Source organism: Artemia franciscana, chromosome 7, assembly GCF_032884065.1.
Source record: "Artemia franciscana chromosome 7, ASM3288406v1, whole genome shotgun sequence".
NCBI lineage: Eukaryota > Metazoa > Arthropoda > Branchiopoda > Anostraca > Artemiidae > Artemia > Artemia franciscana.
The window spans coordinates 25,633,860-25,655,761 of record NC_088869.1 but is presented as its reverse complement, the minus strand read 5'-3'; the positions used below and the strand labels follow the sequence as shown (position 1 = coordinate 25,655,761).

At 34.5% G+C, this 21,902-nt stretch overlaps 1 protein-coding gene across 2 annotated transcripts in view; it reads left to right on the top strand.

Annotated features, from left to right (window-relative positions):
• The window catches only part of LOC136029067 (uncharacterized), a 31,504-nt gene extending 10,580 nt beyond the window's left edge, over window positions 1–20,924 (top strand). For both annotated transcript variants that reach the window (XM_065707105.1, XM_065707106.1), the window contains 5 exons: window positions 4,307–4,380; window positions 7,763–7,811; window positions 11,215–11,306; window positions 15,815–15,992; window positions 20,758–20,924. In XM_065707105.1, the coding sequence (XP_065563177.1) occupies window positions 4,315–4,380; window positions 7,763–7,811; window positions 11,215–11,306; window positions 15,815–15,992; window positions 20,758–20,852 (480 nt within the window). In that variant the 5' untranslated portion in view covers window positions 4,307–4,314 and the 3' untranslated portion in view covers window positions 20,853–20,924. The remainder of the gene's footprint in view (window positions 1–4,306; window positions 4,381–7,762; window positions 7,812–11,214; window positions 11,307–15,814; window positions 15,993–20,757) is intronic.
• Window positions 20,925–21,902: the final 978 nt, after the last annotated feature.

Here is a 21,902-nt window from a genome sequence, read left to right as displayed (position 1 = left end):
TCTGAGCCACGATATCCTTCTAAATATCAAATTTCATTGAGATCCGATCACCCGTTCGTAAGTTAAAAATACCTCATTTTTTCTAATTTTTCAGAATTATACCCCCCCCCCACCCCAACTACTCCAAAGAGAGCGGATCCGTATCTGGGACTTGGGCTTATTTTTCCCATCAAGTTTCATCCCGATCCCTCCACTCTAAGTGTTTTCCAAGATTTTAGGTTTCCTCCCCTCCAACTCCCCCCAATGTCATCAGATCCGGTCAGGATTTAAAATAAAAGCTGTGAGACACAATATCATTCCAAACATCAAGTTTCACTAAGATCCCATCACCCATTCATAAGTTAAAAATACCTCATTTTTTCTATTTTTTCCGAATTCACCGGCCCCCCACTCCCCCCAGATGGTCAAATTGAAAAAAAACGATTTCCATTTCTAATTTAAGCTGGTCCCGTCCCTGATACGCCTGCCAAATTTCATCGTCCTAGCTTACCTGGAAGTGCCTAAAGTAGCAAAACCGGGACCGACAGACGGACAGACAGACAGACCGACAGACAGACCTACAGAATTGGCGATTGCTATATGTCACTTGGTTAATACCAAGTGCCATAAAAACACTTCGAATGACTAACGTAAAGCATTATTTTCTTCTCAAATTCACATCAAAATACGTCTAAAGTTGGCTTACCCTCCCCCTCCCTAAAAAATATCAGGTGCTTGACCCCCTCTGTGTAAGTTCCTAACTGTTCTAATGTCTCAAGTACTCTATTTGAAATTCCTCAACTTCAGTTCTAGCTTCAAAACCATGAAACTAACTATAAAGATTATCTTTCACTATACCATTACTATTTTATTGGATTCTTTTTTATTTTTTGATAGTAAATGTACGCCGGGTAAAAAAAAAGAGATTTATTTTCAACTAGCTCGGGCTTGGCGGCTTCGCCACCGTGCCCCAGCATGGCACGCGTCAGGCTTCTATATATTGATTCTCATTCTCCCTTGTGGTCTATTGCAATTTTTTCAAAGATATCTGATTATTTAATCAAGTCCAATTTCTAACAATGATATCTACTAAACTTCAAAGTTTTGGTTTTCTTTTTTAAGGTTTTTGTATTCTTGAAATCCTTTGTTTTTTATTATTTTTTTTTTTTAGTTTTTTCTCTTTTTTTCTCTTTAGTTTTTTTTTAGTTGTTTACCATTTCAGTTTTTTTAGTTTTTTTTCTTCCTTTTTTTATTTTCTTGTTCTTCTTTATTTTTTTTAGATTTTTTCCGCAACGGGCCCCAGCAACACATGTGCAAGGTTCTAATTTTTAACTTTTTAAAACTTGTGGATATACAACATTCTTCATAGTCCCATTGTCTGTGCATATAAGTAGATTGTCTAGTTTACGGACTCTAGAACATGCTACATAGAATTGTCCATGGAAAATTCAATGCGTATTAAGATCTATACCGCATTTCTCTAATGAATGCCATTGAGCTTTGTTGATGGTGATTGCAAATGCTAATCGAATTGGGAATTGCAATCTTTTAACTGAAAAGGCAGATCAGTTGGAATCTTGGGTATGCGAGGAATAAGAGCATCATCGCCCTCGGAAGGCCCTGTCAAGATTGTTGCCTCTATTAGGTTTTCCATTTTATTTTTTTACGGCGAGTCGCGTGCCGTTGCAAAGCTTTGGTGGTTAAATATGTCGCAACACTTATTGTTACGCCTATATTGTTATGCCTGAAATTTCTCGCAAGCATTATTAATATGATGCCAAAGGGTTTAGAATTTCCTCACAAATCTTGCAATGATTGCTCGAGAATCTCGAGCGATTTTTTGTGCGCAATTGTACACGCGTCCCAAACTATAAGTTTACATTGCTGTAATACTTTACCATCCCAGATGACTTGGAAATGTTGTACTTGGGAATTTCTGTAGATTGTATATTCAGAAGCAATTTCAAAGTGGAATGAGCAGTTCTCTCACCAGGCAGCAACGTTGCGGCTATTCCACTCGACTCAAGCTATAATCATCGGAAAGGCAGTGCTTGAATGCCAGGCCATTATACACGCGTTGCTTTTGTAATATATCGACACTGCTTCTGGTTCTACTTTCTCTGTCAGCCACAAGCCTGGTTTCTGGTTGTTCTGGTGATTCCTCGACACGCCTTCTTTTTTTTACTATCTCTGTCAGCTAGAAGCCTGGCTTCGCGTTGTTCTGGCTGTTTCTCGACACGCCTTCGTTGACTTAAATTGAACATTCGTAATCTGGCCCTTTCTCTTTGATCCACAAGCCTGGTTTTGCATTGCTCTGGTGTTTCCTCCTGGTGTTCCCTTTTAGGTGACATTATCGGATAATTTCAAGGGCAAATTTATCATAGAGAAGGATCTCTTCTACCATTATCAGGTGAGCATCACAAATTTTTGCAACTGTATTTCATCAGTGATAGCAATGCTGAATTGAATGCACGTTACGAAATTTTTCCCGGCGTTGAAAGGACTATTGTTTTCTAGTTCCAAAATCTTTTCCACAATAATAATAATTTAGTGTGTCTGTTCAAAACAGCAATCGACTTGATGCCTACTGATACGCATAAAATTGTTATCTCCGCTGACAAAACGGCTATTGCTGAACATGTGCGTAGATACAATGCTTCAATATCAACGAAGTGGCAATCGTTATGGTCGGTGATCAGTTCTTACCTCGAGATATTTATTCTTTATGGGCGAAACAATCAGCTGACAAGAATAGCTGAAACTCATCGTTGCTATGATGCCCTACAATATCCTATCATTTTTGGGATGGAGCCGAAGGCTATCACTTTAATATCAAATTGATAAATCAAGCCACTAACAAAGAAATGGATAAGAAATGCAGCGCAATGAATTAACTATAAATATGCGTGTCCGATTGCAAAACGATCACTCTGGTGAAACATTTTCAGATCAATTCCTGGCAATTGGAAACGTAATGTTCCCAGTTGACTCAATTTCAGGACGTATACAACTGCCTTTTGAATTCTGTAATTTAGTGACGTAAAAATGATTTGGTTGAAGAGGTATTTCCGAATATTCTAACTCATTATAAAAATCATAAATGGTTAAGGGAACGAGCGATTCTGGTAGCCAAGAACAAAGACGTCCACGAAATCAACAATATTATTTTGACCAAGATTCGAGACCAGGTAGTCATTTACGAGTCAGTCGACATAGTTCTTGAATCAAATGAAGCGGTTAACTATCAATCAGAATTTTTAAATTCCCTGGATCTCCCAAGGTTTCCACCCCACGTGCTACAACTAAAAATAGGCGTTCCAATAATACTGTTGTGAAATATTAACCCACCAAAGCTTTGCAATGGCACGCAACTTACCGTAAAAAAAACAACATTGGAAAACGTGATAGAGGCAACAATCTTGACGGGGCCTTCCGAGGGTGAGGCTGTCCTTATTCCTCGCATTCCCATGATTCCAACGAATTTGCCTTTTCAATTTAAAAGATTGCAATTTCCAATTCGATTTGCATTAGCAATCACCATCAACAAAGCTCAAGGGCAATCATTATAAAAATGCGGTATATATCTTAATGCGGATTGTTATTCCCATGGACAATTATATGTTGCATGTTCTAGAGTCAGTAAACCGGACAATCTATTTATATGCACAGACAATGAGACAGCGAAGAATGTTGTATATCCACAAGTTTTACACAGTTAAAAATTAGCACCTTGCATACGTATTGCTTTAGAGGGGGTGGCTTAGGCTTGCGGTTCAGAAAGAAATTACCAAAAGAAATAGTGTCGATGTATTACAAGAGAACGCCAAACCTGGCTTGCGGCTGAAAGAGAAAGTAAAAAAAAGAATGCGTGTCGAGGAATTACCAGAGTATATCAGAGGAATTACCAGTTGTATATCCGCAAGTTTTACGCAGTTAAAAATTAGCGCCTTGTACACGTGTTGCTGGGGTACGTTCTGGAAATAAAAAACACTAAAAAACAGGAAGAAAAATAAAATATAAAAAGAAGAAAAAAGCTTAAAAAAAAACTAAAAAAAGGTAAACAACTAAGAAAAAACAAAAAGAAAAAAATTTAAAAAAACATAAAAAAAAATTAAAATTAATAATCAAGGGATTACAAGAATTCAAAAATCTTAAAAAAGAAAATTAAAGTATAATATATATACATATAGAATATAGATCTAGATCTATCATGTCTGTGATAGTCTGTGAGCACAATTTTACCAAGTGACTGAAGTAATATTTGGAATAAGAAAATGAAAAATATCACATTTTCGTATTGTGACAATAAAACACTTTCTTTCTACAGGAAATCCAATGAAAAGCAAGAAGTCAAAGATCAATCCAGAAGTGTGGGTTTATGGTACCGCCATTTGGGGAATGGTAATACCTTTTCCTGAAATTGAAATACTAAGACTGGCAGAAATCTTTTGTAATGTCTATCCCTTCCATACCAAGTAAGGCTATGAAAATAAGAAAATTTTGATTTTTTCTTGCTCTAGGTTTTTTTTTATTGTATTTGAAAGAAAAAGTTATCGAGAGAGTTAATTTGAAGTCAAGTTTGACACAAACGAAAATTACTTTGGAAGAAATTGAACCCAGCAATTATGATAAACATCAAACAAGTTTAAATGGCAGTAAGTACCCTACCCTGGAGTTACCACTACCTTTAAACCTATCAAAAAGCAAGAATGTGTTTTACATTTTCTTGCAAATTAAACAAATTTTTAACATTTACCTATTTTTATTTGTTAGATAACGGGGAAGTTTCCTCATCATTATTTTCCATTTTGTATTATAACTCTAAAGCTTCCAGTTTATTGACGATTATATGACGATTTATATGACGATTATTTCGATGCAATCAGTTCAAATGACATCATTTCTCATTAATTTGTCCTTCCGTTTGATTCTTTTATTTCAAATGACTTTTCGTTCAAATGAAAACGAATTAGCTGAATAAAAAAAACGAGTTAGCTGAATATATAGTGGGTGAAAGCCTCCCCCAGGAAATGTTGTGATTGGAATTATTTTATCCTGTATTTAAATATAATTTACCTATTTGTTGCATTTTTTCTTCAGCTCTAAACTCCTTAAATTGCCAGCTATGATACATATTAGAAATCCTTTATTAAACATGTACTTGCTGTATTTTGCTTTTGGACTTGTCTTATCAACAATCTCTGAATGCTTCGATGTAACTGTCTTAGAAATAGTAATCCATTTGCGAATTATTTATTCCGTATATAATGTTTTATTTCATAACACGAAATTACAATCAAAGCCCATATTTGTAATAAGTCCCTTAATGCCTGCTTTGGTGAAAATCCAGGTGAAAATGCCAAATTCACTATCAGCTTTGGGATCCAAGTGCTGATAGTGTGGTAAATGAGTTTCTTAAATATCGTGGCTCCGAGGTTAGACATAAGTTACTGAAGATTATGAATATGATTTTGGAAAAGGGGAAGTACCTAAGGATTTCAGAAAAACCGTAATTAAACCACTGTATGAGAAAGGTGATAAGAGTGAATGTCGTAATCATCGAGGCATTAGTCTGGTCTCTGTAGGTAGAAAATCACTTAATAACATGATACTTTTTAGACTGAAAGATGCTGCAGACAAAGTTTTAAGATAAGGACAGAGCGGTTTTAGAGAAGGGAGAGGATGTGTCGACCAATTTATTACTCTTCGGTTAATAATTGAGAAGTGCCTTAGTTTTCAAACACCTTTGGACCTTAGTTTTATAGATTACGAGCAAGTGCTTAATTCTGTCGATGGAAAAGCTTTAGCAAAGGTCTTATTATCCTTATATGGTATACCAGACCAATACATTAAAGTGATGAGCGCTATGTACGAGAATAATATTGCTGCGGTTAAAGTAGAAAATGAGGTTAGAAGCTGGTTTTGTATTAAATCAGGAGTTAAACAGTGTTTGTTTTATCCCCCTTTATATGGATCATTTTGATGGACTTTGTCTTAAAGAGCACATGAAAGACAATGGGAGACCACGGAATCCATTGGGGAGGAAAAAGTCTCCTGGACTTATATCATGGTGATGATTAAAGTATCCTATATAAAAGGTTGAGCAAAATGAATCAACTCTTTGCGGTTTTGTGAGTTCAGGATGCTAGAATACGTTTGTAAATTTATGTTAAGAAGACTAAGTCACTAAGGCTAGGAATAAATGAAGATGAAACGATGAAGTTGGGTAACGAAAAGATTCATCGGGTGAGCAGCTCTGCTTACCTTGGTAGTATTATTAGTAAAGACGGTGTGTTCAGTGAAGATGTTAAAAGTAGAATAGCCAAGGCTCAAGTTTTTTTTTCACAGCTACAAAAAGTTTGGAAGAATAGAAAGATAGGTCTGGTAACCAAGATTTGAATATTGGAAGGCACAGTGATGACAGCTGCCAAATATGGCTCTAAAGAATGGGCGCTCCGACAAGCAGATGAAGATTTGAAAGATGTTTTCCAGAGGAATTTCCTAAGGATTGTTCTAGGTGCCCGGCTGACTGATCGTATTTCAAACAGGAGGCTCTACGAAAAATATGGTTCAATCCCTCACTCTAGGGCTATAATGAAAGAAAGGTTGAGATGGCTAGGGCAGCTTCTGCGGAGGAAGCATGACAGATTGCCGAATATTGTCCTTTTCAGCTAACCATATAGGGCTAAACAGAAATGAGGTCGTCCTCGTCTGGGGCTGGAGGAAGTCATAAAGAAAGATTTAAAGGAAATAGAACTTCTTGGTAGGGTGTAAAGAGGGAGGCTTTGAATAGTTTGGGATTGATGAGGAGCGTGTATAGCTGTGTTGGCCTTAGGCCAACACAGTGTAGTAGTAGTAGTAGTAGTAGTAGTAGTAGTAGTAGTAGTAGTAGCAGTAGTAGCAGTAGTAGTAGTAGTAGTAGTAGTAGTAGTAGTAGTAGTAGTAGTAGTAGTAGTAGTAGTAGTAGTAGTAGTAGTAGTAGTAGTAGTAGTAGTAGTAGTAGTAGTAGTAGTAGTAGTAGTAGTAGTAGTAGTAGTAGTAGTAGTAGTAGTAGTAGTAGTAGCAGCAGCAGTAGTAGTAGTAGTAGTAGTAGTAGTCTGGTGAAAACTGTGTTTGCTCTTGAGGTTCTGTATTTCAATTTTATTCTAATTATGACGATTAACAAATTCCGCAATTTTTCAAAACAAGCTGATGCCTGTTTGAAGTTACTACTGGAATACCTTCCGTATTTTTGTAATTTTGTATTTCTCATTACTATAATTGCAAATCTAATAAAAACCTGAAACACTAAAATTTGTTAAAATATACCATACTGTTTTTTGCGTTATTACAGACACGTTGTAATTTTGTGTCAGAATTGTCGTCAGTAACCTAAAAACCGGCTCTAAATAAAATCAGGTCTTCAATACCGTGTCTAGTGCTTCTTAGGGTCTAAGTCAGGGCAGTATTTTGCTAAATTTGGGATCCAAAGGTATCTTGCCTCAGGACAGCAGCTTGCTCCCCTAGGGAATCAAACACATTAAATTTGTGTTTCAACTTTCTTTTTTATTTGGTTCTGAATTTTGGCTCCAATTTACCAAAATATTAGGAGGAAATTATTTGAAAAAAAGAAGATACCGAAAAGAAAATTTTTGAAATTTGAGATGGGGATGTCAGAGATTTTTAGGAAAAAAAATCCAAAAGGTTATTTTTTTTCTTAAATCTATAATGTGCAAATTAAACTGCTTTACTGTAGTATGTTAGTAAAATAGCTTATTTGTAGTCAATCATGTCTTTCTTTCAGCTTTACAGTATATTCTTTGGAGCATGGGCATCGTTTGCTGGAGTGGAAGGTATTATGATTATCTCTACTTTATTCGTTACACCTATGTGCTGCATTTACAACGCAAGAGAGAGACATACATTGAGAGGAAGAGAGAGAGAAGGAGGGGGTGAGAGCAAAAGATAGTGAGAAAAATAGAGACAGATATATAAAGGAAAAAGAGTACAACAATTTAGATTCCCTGTTATATAAAGGTTTCAAGCTCAGCTTAAATTGGGATTTTCTATTCCAAGCGAAAATTATAAAATAAATAAATGAATGAGTTAAAATCTTCACCAAAAGGTATGACGATAGTCTAAAAAATTTAAAAAGGCATCTTTTAGAGGCTATTTTCCAAAAACAAAGCTTGACAGAGTCCATGTTATCTAATGGTTAATTTAAAAAACTTTTTCCACAAAATAAGTTTCTAAAATAAAGGTAAAGAGCTCTAAGAATGAGCAAAAATAAAGTCAAATAATCTTCCAAGTGTAAAACTACCACAAATCGCTATAAATAAATAAATTGAATCTAAAACGAACAGAAATTACAATAAATATCCGGGTCAAACTTAAAATGAGCAGAAATTAACAAGAGTAGGGCTAATAATCCTTATGGTGTATCGAGACCAGAACACAACTTGTGCTTTTCTGAAAAAAATGAACAAACAAATGACCGTGGTTTGTTAGTCAAATTAACATATACTGACATTTCCTCGTTAGAGTTTTTGTAATTTTTCATTTATAAAAGTAAGAAAGGTGAAAACATTTCAAACGTATTCTGTTTTCAGTAAAGCGCTGAAACCAACCTCCTTCTGTTTGTCAGTAAGGATACTCTTCATCCCCTGAAGGTCAGGATTACGCCTTTGCTTTTCCAGACCATGAAGAACTTTGTACCTCATGAGATTTGTTTGCCATGTATGTGCTGCTTTATATTTAAAGATCCATTTTGAGGACCCGTTTTCTCATCAAATGAAATGTGTTCAAAGGTGTGATATTCCCAGTTTTTGCAAGAATTAGTAGACGACAGGCTGCAGCTTTCCTTTGCAGCTTGTGCCTTTTTTGCTGCAGCTTGTGAAAGGCTGCACCTTTCACAACCAATTCGGGTTCTCATTCATGATCCTTGGCATTTTTGTCAACCAAGTGAAAGAAGTTCTGAACACGACAAAATCTGTTGAAATTTAAGATGTCGACTATAAGCGGCACGCGAGTTCAACTGCTATAGTACATGTGATGTCCAGGATGCTTAAAGGAACTCAAAGCAATGTATATTCCAATGAACTTCTTTGTTTCTGTAGCAGTATTACCGATACTCGTTCCTGTTTCTGGTACAGAGCATAGATTTATTTGTTCTGCTTGAAGTTCTTAAAAGTTCCAATCTAAATACTTATTGAAATATTTCACAGGTCCTTTTCGTCCAACTGGCTGTGAACTTAGTCTACAACCGTGGACTTCCTTTTAAATGTACCATTCAAGATCAGTTGACGTTGCTTTCGACTTGCTGCTGCCATGGCAGTTGGTATACCATCTTCTTTGTCAACACTTTCAGATGACGTTTCAATGTCATCACTCTGGTTTCGCACTTTCGGTGGCTTTCAATCTTCCTCGTCATCATACGAGTTTGGCAAGCCAGAAAGAACAGACAAATAGGGATCTATCTCGTCCAAGACGTTGACAGTATCCGCATACCAGACTCTTCTTATTGGCAACACACCAAACAAATCCGTAAAAAAAAAAATAAAAAAAAGTATGTACTAAGACAGTGAAAAAACTAGCTCAGAGAACAGCAAAACACAAAGAAGAATCCACTAAAAATAGCATGACCAATAACTGTCAAAATTAAATGAAACGTTGAGGACGGGTCACCATGTCCTCATACAAGAATGGATTTTGAAAAAAAAAACAGTGACCTCTGTCTGTAGATTTTATTACTGTAATTGTAGATTTTATTATTTTAGTACCAACAGATGGCTCTAGATATAAAGAACAAGACAGTTTTTTTACAGAAGTGATTTCATAGAACTGTTTTAGAACTGGAATGAACATACCTGGTAAGCCCATTTCCTAACACACAATGAGAATTCAATTTCAAAAACCACAAAAAATTGACATTTGAAGTAATTTTGATGAAAACTGTACCACTCGTGTTTTCACCATCGGAGAGTATGAGGATTAATAATACAACAACAGCTCTGCAGATTTTTGATATTACACTAATTTGAGGTTTATTCAAAGCTATACATGTTCTTGTTAAAAAAAAGTACGGACTGAAATAGATTCAAACTCAATAAAAATAAATTAGGTCATTGGGTCGGCAGCCTCTTGGATGAAAAGCTGGTATAGCAACTTGTTAATTTTGATGTCCAATAAACTCAAAGGAGTTTAAAATTTGAGTAAAACCTCATATAATTCTATCCCCCAAAGCAAATAAGTACCATGATACAGATAACTTACTAATATCTATGTCTGTCTATCTTTATGTATCTATCTATCTGTATATATTATCTATCTGTGTTTATAGAGAAACTCTGTGATGCTTACTCGCTAAAACTGGCACCCTAGAAAAATCTACAATTAAAAATTTGCGTGTAAAAAATTGGGTGCAAATATTTAAAAATACACCTCTTTCAGACCTATTCCTTTCCAAGGACTGCAAGCCTAAAATCTTCATATTTAAAACCTTATTTAGCTAAATAGCATTCAGAAAGAGTCTAGCGTAGGAAGGAAGGGCCATAAGAACGAAATTTCTGAAGTTATTAAAACTGAACAATTATTCAAGTAGTATAGCTTTCAATACAGAAGCAGGAGTAAAAGAGGGTCCAAGATCGAAGGGGAGCAAATTTCATTGAGGATCCCCCCCCCTCTTCCTTAGAACTTCGAATCTAGTTCATCAATGTTTAGAATTGTTTTAATAATAAAGTATTCAATGCAGGTCTAACCAAAGCTAAGCTATTAAAGGGATAACCTCTAAGAATCAAAATCAAAGTCTCCAGAATTATAGCCTTCAGCCAAAGGGTGTCCAGAGCTGTTTCAACTTTCTGAAGAAGACAAATTTTTCTAGAAGAAGCACACAATGCTTCCACAATCTTTTTATTTTCCATCTAATTAACCTACATTTTACGATTCTAACACTTTTGCTCCTATCACCAAATGCATTTGAAAGATGGGCTGTTCACCACTACTTCGACTTTAAACAAAGGGATCATAAATTGTCTTAGCTAAGCTAGTCCTCTGTTTTTTTTTTTTTTTTTTTGTTTTTTTTTTTTTTTTTTTTTTTTTAACCCAAGAGCAGCAGCTTGGTACCGAAGGACCAACTTTATTGAAAGCCCTTCACACTTTTTAGTTTGCTTACTTATTCCCGTACTTTTAAATTTTATTAGACATTTTAATGACCTTTCAATTTCGTAAGAGCAAAAGAATAAATAAATTCTGTTTCAGATGATCTGTGCATTGCAATGGGTGTCCTCTCAATCGTTTCATCACTTGGTAGTCTTGTTTTAAGTGGACATTTGCTTTATGGGACCAGATCTGTAAGTTTGGATTGCATAGTGTCAGAGGAAATTGGTCAGTTTTTTATTTTCGAGGAAGCACTATTTTATTTTAAACCTATTGGATAAATAGTGGTTTTGAGCCTTTGAAAATAGCAAAGAGCGAGATATTCTAGAGCGGTGAACATCCCTCATATATGTAATAATTTCTTTTCGTTGAAATGTACTCCTTACTTTCAATTGGGATATTTTTTTCTTTTTGAATTTCTGATTATGTTTTAAATAATGTCAGAATATTCGGCTGCAACTTCATGGCAAAACTCCCTCTCTCAAAGGAAAGAATAGTCTGAAAAATTCAATCCTGGTGAAAATTTACCCTGGACGGTTACCCTTAACATTCCCATATAAAATCGAGTCGGTAAAGAGAAAGAGCAAAGAAAAAGTTAAGAAAACTTAAAAAAAAAATCTGTTTGGAAAGTCCCACTAGTGTAAAATCACCCCTGAAGTTAATTCCCCAAAAACCTCCCTCCCCATAACAAATTATCCCCGTGGAAAATTGCTCCAGCTTAAAAATTCAATCCTCTCCCCGCACCTGAAACATTTGCGCTCAATTTCCATTTTATTCATACATACTTGCATACTGTTTACATATAACATTGGTTATTGGGAAGTAAAGGCCTACAGACTTTTTGTAGGAGGGGGCGGGTCCTTTCGGGGGGGGGGGGGGTATGTGTGATGATCTGTCTATGGAGGAGTTTTTTTGTAGAAGGAAGGAAATATTTTGTTGAGGGGGAGCTGGGTTCTCCAGTTTTATTAAGAAAAAAACAATCAGAAATTAAATACAAAAACAAATTTTTTCAGCTAAATGTACAGACCAGCGGAATTAAACAAACAGAAATATTATGTATATAAGGAAATTTTTCCCTCTTCAATACCTCACTCTTTACACTGAAGTTTTTCAAGGACAGTTAAAAAGCTTTACATTCTAGTTAGACGGCCTTTATGTTTTAGGAGTCATTCTTAAATAATGGGAACAAAGAGTCAAACGTTAGCGTAAAGAGCAAGGTATTGAGGAGGGGCAAAACCCCCTTCTGCGCGTTTTAAGTTCTAATGCTGCTCCTTATTTTCATTTGAAAAATATGTTTGTTTTTTGCATCATTAAAGATCTAGTTTTCAATTATATCTGCCAAGTTTTTATGCGTAGTCGCTTAAGAAACGGAAATTACCGAAAAAAGAGTATTGAAAAATTTATGGCAAGTAAAGTAATATTTAAAGAGGTGGAAAGTCGTTAGTGATGAATCATTATGGTGGCAACATGATTGGGTTATTTTCGGGGAAATTTTGGGCATTCGGTGAACGAAATTTTTTTCTGAGAGACACAGAGATTTTTGGGGAAATCCCTGAAAATCCAGGGATAGTGGAAGCCATTCTTAGAAAAAACTGCTATCCCGTTTTTACGGTCACATGTTGGCATGACGACATATTTTTCAGATTAGCCTTTGATTGAAGTGTTACCGACGCTGATGATTATACATATGTTTAAGATTACAGTCTGTCAGATATAATGCCGTCGTCGGTACACAATATCCCCAAGTTATGCCTCGATAGCAAGTTTTCTTGGAAAAAAATCACATGATTACACGAGTGAAGCTCTTGTAGAATCGGAATTGCAATCAGAAATTTACCTTCGATCCTCAAGGTATACTATTATTTAGTAGAACATGCGGAGAGCTTGCCAGTTATTTGGAATAGCAAGCACAGATGTGCAAAGCTTGCCATAATGAAAATTTATTTTTAGATTCACCGTTAGTAGGTTATTAAATAAAAAAAAAAGTTTTTTAACTGAAAGTAAGAAGCGACATTAAAACTTAAAACGAACAGAAATTACTCTGTATATGAAAGTGGCTGTTCCCTCCTCAAAGCCCCGCCCTTTACACTAAAGTTTTGCTCTTTCTCTCAACTCTATTTTTCAAAACAGTAAAAGACTTTAGCGTAAAGAGTGGGGCGATAAGAAGGAACAGCCCCCTCAAAAGGAACGGGGAGGAGGCCTAGTTGCCCTTCAATGTTTGGTTGCTTAAAAACGCAACTAAAACTTATTAATTTTTTTACGATTGTTTTTATTAGTAAAAAATATTCATATCTTGCAAATTAACTTACGTAACAAACTTCTATATTCATATGTTTTTACTACATATATGAAGTGGTTTGCCCCCTCGTCAATACTTCGCACTTTTACACTAAAGCTTAAATTTTTTCTCTATTCCTTAAGTATGACCCCTGAATCCCAAAGCTGTAGAATAAATAGTTGAAATTACAGAAACTACTTTAGCATAAAGAGGGAGGTATTAGAAGGAAGTGAACGCCTCATATGCGTAATCATTTCTGTTCGTTTTAAGTTTTAATGCTGCTTTTTACTTTCAGTTGAAAAAAAACTTTTTCATATTTAATTTTTCATTGTTTCTTAAAACAATATTAGAAAATCCTGCGCTCCCTTCATGGAAATTATCTTCCCCCATGAAACATTCCTCCATGGAAAGATTCCCCCACGTAATCCACTCCCCTCAATCCCTCAAGCCCAGCTAAAAAAAAATCCCACTGAAAACATCTGTACACTTCCCAATAACCATTACTATACGTAAACAATGGTCAAAGTTTGTAACTTGTAACCCTTCCCTTGGGGATCATGGGAGAGTAAGTCGTCCCCAAAGACATACTTATTACCTTTTTCGACTATGTTGAATAAAATATCTATCTCAGAAATTTTATCTGGTGACTTCGGAAAAAATGAGCGTGGGAGGGTGCCTTGGTGCCCTCCATTTCTTGATCACTTAGAAAAGGCTCTAGAACTTTAAATTTTTGTAAGAATGAGCCCTCTCACAACATTCTAGGACCTCTGGGTCGATACGATCACCCCTGGAAAAAAACAACAAACAAACAAACAAATAAACGTAATTCTGTAACATAAACAAATAAATAATTCGTGATCTGTCTTCTGCCAAAATATACAAAAATTCCACATTTTTGTAGAAAGGAGCTTGAAACTTCTGCATTAGGGTTCTCGGATACGCTGAACCTGATAGTGTGAGTTTCGTTAAGACTCTATGACTTTTAGGGTGTGTTTCCCCAGATTTTCTAAAATAAAATAAATTTTCTCAGGCTCGTAGCTTTTGATGGTTTGGACTAAACTTAATGAAACTTGTACAATTAAAATCAGCATTAAACTGCAATTCTCTTGATATAAATACTGATATCAAAATTTCATTTTTTTAGAGTTTCGGTTACTATTGAGCCGGGTCACTCCTTACTACAGTTCGTTACCATGAACTGTTTGATTTCACGTTATGACAGGTGTTTTGTTAAGAATGTTTTTTTTTTACAATTGCGAAAATTGTGAATTTTTTTTAATTTATTACTTTTTAATTTTATTTTAAATTTTAAATTTTAATTTTAAATTTGTTAATTTTTTGAAACAATTGCGAAAAATTGCGAAAAACAATTGCGAAGAATGTATACTCAATATTACTTTTCTTCCTGCTTTCTTCTTCAGTCCTGTTCCTTTATCCTCTTGTTTCTCTGTAGTATTTTTCTTCATACTTCACTTTCTACCTTTATAAGTGTATCTTACTTTGAGTGGTGCATTCCTTTTGCTTTCCATTACCGTTGTCATTTTTCTTACCAATTTTTAATTGACTGAAACTGTTTAAATAACCAAACATTAAACAATGAACTGCGTGAAAAATTTGACTCAGTTCTGATTTTTGGAGCTTTAATCATAGAAAGGTTTAGATGGGTATGGGATAGTAGGCTACCAAAACTCAAGCCCCCTCGTTATCTAGCTAGGGCCAAACAAAGAGCAGAGCATTCTCAAATGATGTGAGACTAGGTCAAAAGAAAGGATATAAAAGAAATAAAACCTTCATGAGAGGAGGTAAAGACTGAAGTCCTGAACTAATAAAGCTAACCCTTACAGCTAACATATTGCACTAATTTGTATCAGTTATGCAGAAAAATAATTTTCTCAGGCTCTTGACTTTTGATCGGTAATATGAAACTTTAAAAACTTTGAATATTTTGAATTAACATAAAAATTCGATTCTGTTGATGTATCAATTGTCATCAAAACTCTGTTTTTTAAAGTTTCGGTTACTATTGAGCCGCGTCGCTCCTTACTTACAGTTCGTTACCACGAACTGTTTGATAGGTTTTTATCACTGAGTGGAAAAAAGGAAAAAGAATTCAAAATCTTATCTTTGTTCAGCTTATTGTGTAAAAAATTTTGTGAGCATTAAGGGTGAAAATTGATGACAAGAATTACCAAACACTGAAAAAAAATATAACAAAAAAAAAGACGAAATACATCTTAACGCACCAAAAATTAAAAATTAGTATGTTCTTTTTGCAGCAAAGATAAATTGAAATCATTTTTTTTTATTTCACATTGAGATAAAAGAAAAAAATTCAAATGCTTTTTCATTTATTTTATGAAATCAACAATTGGGAACAAATAAAAGGTTTTCACAGTAACGACCCCCAAAAATTTTTCTTTCTAGCGAAATCAAATCCTAATAGCAATTTGGGTATATGGTCAAGTTCCAATGGTTCTCCTGTCGCTTGTTGAGATATATCTGGCAACAGCATTGCTTACTAGAGGATTTGCAGTCCATCCAGGGAACAGAGAAGCAATTAAAAATACAGCTTACTACGTTGGAGGTCATTCTATTTTCCTTAGTAAGTAGCTAAAAAAGAACGAGAAACTACTCAGAGAAGAAATTTTAGGTCCTTTAAAAAAACAATAGAGATCAAGGCCCTTTAGCGTAGCACAGTAAAATCATAAGTTTAATCAAAGAATTATGCACAAAATTTTGTTGTGTTAATTTTTTAACTGTTTTCGTTTGTTTTACTGTGAAGCCGGACTTTTTTAATTTTTTTTTTTTAGCTACCCTGTGTTACATATACTAACCTAGCATTCAAAGCACCAGGGACTTCAAAATGAAAGCATTTTCTCTCCCTTGGTCCCAATATAGGTCTATTTATATCTAAAAGCCATGATTTGTGAAGATTTTCCTTTGCTTGTTTCAAAACTGGGAAGTATTTACAGCAATAACACCACATTTTTGTCAATGTCGCCACGTCGAACCATGAAACTAGATAAGCAGAAATACTCAGTTATTTGACAACGCTTTTTGTCCGTAAAAACTCAATCTGTTAATTTCCAAAAGCAACTAAACCTCCGAAGAAACCTAGACTCTATTGAGCTGTTTGGTGCCATGTGTTTTAGCTGAATTTGCTCTGATTTTAACCCACTTTTTTTTTTAATATTGCACCCGTTTCTACTAAAAACTACAAAACTGCCTTAAAATTTTTTCATTGAAAACTGAATTCCTGTTTTTTTTTTTTTTTTTAAGATATATATGGCTGTGTAAGTTTTTGTTTAACTAAATAAAAATCATGGTAAATCTCTCAGTCTTCGAGTTAGTCACCAATAATTCAGAACATAATTTTAAATCTTCGTTAAAATCGCTTTAAAATGCAAAAAATTAATCTCTGACCGCTTTTTTGTACTCTTTGGTATTACACTTAAGAATTATTAAAGAAGCATTTACTTGATTTTATTACTTTTAAATATAAACTAAACTAAAGTGGTAAACATTGCTTGCTGAAATAGATAGGTCAAAACTTGATTCCAATTCTTGGCATTGTTTGTTTCTTATGTAGGCTCCTCAATTTGCAACCAGTGCGCCACATTTTGTTCAAAATGCTTCATCGATATTCATAAGTATAATCGGTACTTATAGCAGCGTTTTCCAAACTGGGAGGTACACCTCCCTAGGGAAGCGTGGACAAGTCTAAAGAGCCGCAAAAATTAGTAAGGGTGAACAATTTTCGAATAATTGCTGAAGTTTTGTACGTAAAAAATGAGCAAAAATAATAATATCGTGCTTTATAGCGCATAGGGCAACTAAACGTTTTGTAACTTAGCACCCCACCCCGTATCTTGATCATCATTCCTTTGAAATAAAAGTTTACCGTCCCAATAAAGATAAAAATATACGCACAATACGCTGAAATCTTTTTTGTGAGCATCCCCTTCCGGCTTCTAAAAGCCAGCCGGAGGACATCACATCTTTATTACAAACTCAGATTGAAAAGTTAACGAAAAATATAATGAAGCTTTGCTTATGTTGTGGAATCACAACAAAAGTAGCCAAGCAGACAGACTGAATTTTGTTGGCTCGATAAGTTCAATCAAGAAGATGGGTCTTGCAGTCGGACATAAATTAAGAAAGGGTAATTTAGCCTAATTGTGACTGTACACAGAGAAGTTCATTGGGTTGGGGTGTCTGGGAAAAATTATTACAGTGATATTTCTTCTGGGCTGAGGCTGTTGAAAGTAATAAAACCTATGAAATCGTGTATGGCAACTATATAAATAATAAATATGCTCCTATGTCGGAGATTTGGAACTTTGTTATGTAAAGGGACATTCCTGGCTCTTCACAATTATGTACTTCCACACAGTCCCTCTCCAAATAACACTGACCTTTGATGATCTTGGAAACTCTGATCTTAGAATACGTTGGAGTGAATTTATGGAACTGGAAATAAGATATTCTGTTTCAGTTTCGTCATTTAGATGTTTAACACTTTATTGTTCTGTCAATGTTCAGTGATATTTATATGAATACTTGACGTTCTCCAGGGGCTACATTTAAGCCCTAGGTATCATTGACCAGTCCCTGGAGTTGTGTTTTATTTGTGTGTTTATATTCAATAAAGTCATTTCACTTATAAACTAGTGGACATATCCCAAAAATGCCATCTGGGACTTCGATATCACCTCTTTCTTTCATTACATTTCTCAAGACAAGGGAATACGGCTTACCTTGTTATCGTTCGGGTTTATAAATATTGTTGCGATAATTTGAAAAAAAAAAACCAATGTGTTTGTTGCGTTCCAAAATTTATGAAAAAAAAACGAGATATGAAAAAACAAGCAAAATTTCAAAAAAAAACTGTTTATATTCCATCAAGTACCTTACTAGTATCATACCTAGTGTTGTACAGAATCGCGCAAGGTAAAAAACAACCACACAATAGGAGATACCTTAGTTTTTCCAGCAACTATTGGTATAGTCAAGAAAACGTTTGGCCAATCTTATTCGAATCAGCTTCGAAAAATACCGCTTGATGATAATACAGTTGGCAGAAGAATTGATGATATATCTGAAAATCTTTGTGACCAATTAGTTTCTTGGATGCGTTCTTCAAAATTTTTGATACGATTAGATGTAGCTACTGGACAAACTGCAAGCTCCACAGAGCAGCTCTCGTATCCAAAACTATAAGCGAGCAACTTAACAATGTTTTGTAAAAGTAACGAAAGTTATAAATTGCATTGAAAACAGTCCAGTAAAAGCAAGGCTGTTCGCAAAACTATGTGAAGATATGCGAAGCTCGCATATCTTATTTTTACATTAATACGACACGACTGCCTGTCCATGGATTATTCTTTATGGTTGATTGTGTACGGCTATGCTGTTTGACCTATGTAATTGTATGGATGAGTAGGGTTAAGGCCTCATTCAAGTATTGATCTACATTAATTACTAATGTAGGAAAACAGTCTTCCTTTTCTCCTTCTGTCTTTTTTTATGTGTTTGTGCTGTTGCATTGGTAATTTCTTATTTCATTATATCTTATATCGCATAGCTCGCATTGCGAGCTAATTACACGTTACTTCTGTACTATTGTGAAGTACGCTGTCTATATTGTGCAAAGGTGATTCAAAAAGTACCTGACTCAAAGAAGAAATCGCTATTTTTTGGGGGAATCATAAAGAAGACGGCAGTATACTTAGGGATGATAATTTTGTTGTTAAACTTATATATTTGGTTGGTATTTTTGAAAAATTGAGTGTTCTTAATAAATCAATGCAAGGACCGTAAATGCATTTGCTGATGCAAAAAGATAAACTGAAAGCATCTATTAAAATTGTGGAGCTATGGAAATCGTCTTTCCAAAAAAAAAAAAAAAGACTGACATGTTTCCACGTTTGAATATATGCACCCAAGATAACATAAAAACAAACAAAATCTCTGTAGAACACTTGAATGGCTTGTTGCTTCAAATTTCGAATTCGGTGATTCAATTTTCAGTGATCTTTGTTTTACAAAGTATACGTGGATACAAAATCCATTTATTGACACAAAATTTATTAATTTGGATTGACAAGTATTGAAAAAAAAATGATTGAATTAATCTGTGATACTACTTTAAAACTTAGATTTTAGACTGTATCTCTGATTTTATTCTGGTTGAATCTTCACACAGAATATAATACTTTGTCAAACAAAGCTTTGAAAGTACTGCTACCGTTCGCAACATCATATTTATGCAAAACGGGATTTTCTGATTTAGCTTAAATGAAATCCAAATATTGAATCCGCTTAGTTCTAAAAAAAGAGTCTACGAGTAGCTATATCGTAACCAACAACAAAGATTTGATAAACTTTGTGTTAATAGACAAACACATCCATCTCATTAAAAACAATAATGAAATACCGTTTGCCACTAGTTTGTATGAATAAATTTTATAAGAGTAATAATATATGTTTTATTTTATAAAAACTGCAGGGGGGGGGGCAAAATGATGTACCTTGATACATCTACCTTAACTTATTGAGAACCTTTTATTCTAAGAGAAATTTCACAATAGGTATATCAAATAATTGAAGCAACAAGACTCATACTGGCTCTCACTTCTTTTTCGAACAGCTACGTTCACGAAGCGTATATTATTGTCAACCTATGAGTACTTTTCAACAGAAAATTTTAAGAAGCAAAATTTCTTCAATTTTCATCAGTTTATTTGTTGAACATATCCATAATCCAGACTTTTTGATTGGTTTTCTGTTTTTGGGTGGGCTTGTGAGCGATATTCAATGCATGAAATAAAAGCTTAAAGTTATTTTGACTATCTTTGAAAATACACACAAATTTATTCACGAGCTATGAGATAATAAGATAAATTTTGGTGGTCTTTTATTAATAAAAAAAGAGACAGTCAAATGATGTTCAAAATCTAAAAATACTATAAGCGAATTGTGAGTGAAAAACTGGAAAAAATAACTTCTTAAAAACATAACATTAGAGATTACTTTAAATTCCCAAAATCCCTAAAACATTTTCAGAATTCCAAAAAATATGACACGATTTTAATGGTGGTATTTCACGTGACGAACTTTATATTGGCCGCATGTACCAGCTTATTACAGTTTCAGTAATAGCTTGTTGAGCATTATGTCTGTAAAAAAAACTTTTAAATTTGCCAAACCCATGAAGCATTAAAAAGGTCGTAGCACCATAATGTCTTACTCAAAGTTGGTAAAATTAAATTAGTAATTTAAAATTGAATTACTAAAAATTGACAAAATTAGTATTACTTCATTTTTCCGTTTTTATTTTTCATATTAATAGAATCCTTTTTTCTTAGCTTTAGATACAGTGTTCCTGTTGATTGTCATCCCATTTTGGCAGATAACAAAACGGAAGGAGCCTCTTTTACTGAAAGATGAACTTATTAATTAAGATGTTGCTTTAGATTTTTTTTTTGTATTTTTAAAGATTAAAACTTAAAAACAAAACTATTTTACCCAACAACACTGAGTAAACACTATTACACCGCTGAGGAATGATAGGGCTGCTTTTAAAATTTGACTGAACCTAACTTACGATGCCGCAAATCAAAGCCACTTGATCAAGTTATGTCAGATTCTTTTGCTGAACAACTCACAATTTTCTTATTTCTTAATTGATTAAAGAGCCCATTGGGTATGCAGACACCGAGTATGAGAATAAAGAGAGAGTCGCAGTCTATAAATTTGAGGAATGAGTACTTTAGCAAGAAAAGTTGCATCTACACGTGATGGCATCTACATTTGTAGATGCCATCAAAGCAGTTAAGATACTTCCGCCTCTGAGGCAACAGATTTTAGACATACGGCCACTGCTACTAACAACTTACTGCACCACCGAGCCACTTGAGACTAGCACAGTTTCGAAGGCTTTTCTTCTATCCCGATCTATTCAAAGCATTCTTCTTTACACTCTCTCAAGTATTTCTTGTTTCCCTTAAATTTTCCGTTACGACATCCTCCCATCAAATTCAGGAAAAAACATGCTTTTCGTTTGACCCTAAGATGGTTGACCAGCAATCATGGTCTTTGGCAATCTGTCAACCTTTACCCGAACAGACTGTCCTAGCCACATCAACCTTTCTCTCATTGTCAGACAGTTCGTGGTAACGAACTGTAATAAGGAGTGACCCGGTTCAATAGTAACCAAAACTCTAAAAATGGAATTTTGATACCAATAGCTACATCAGAAAAATCGTATTTTAATGCTGATTTTAAATATATAAGTTTCATCAAGTTTAGTCTTACCCATCAAAAGTTACGAGCCTGACAAAATTTACCTTATTTTAGAAAATAGGGAAAATACACTCCCTAAAAACGTAGAATCTTAATTAAAATCACACCATTAGATTCAGCGTATCAGAGAACGCGATTGTAGAAGTTTCAAGCTCCTATCTACAAAAATGTGGAATTTCGTATTTTTTTGCCAGAAGGCAGATCGCGG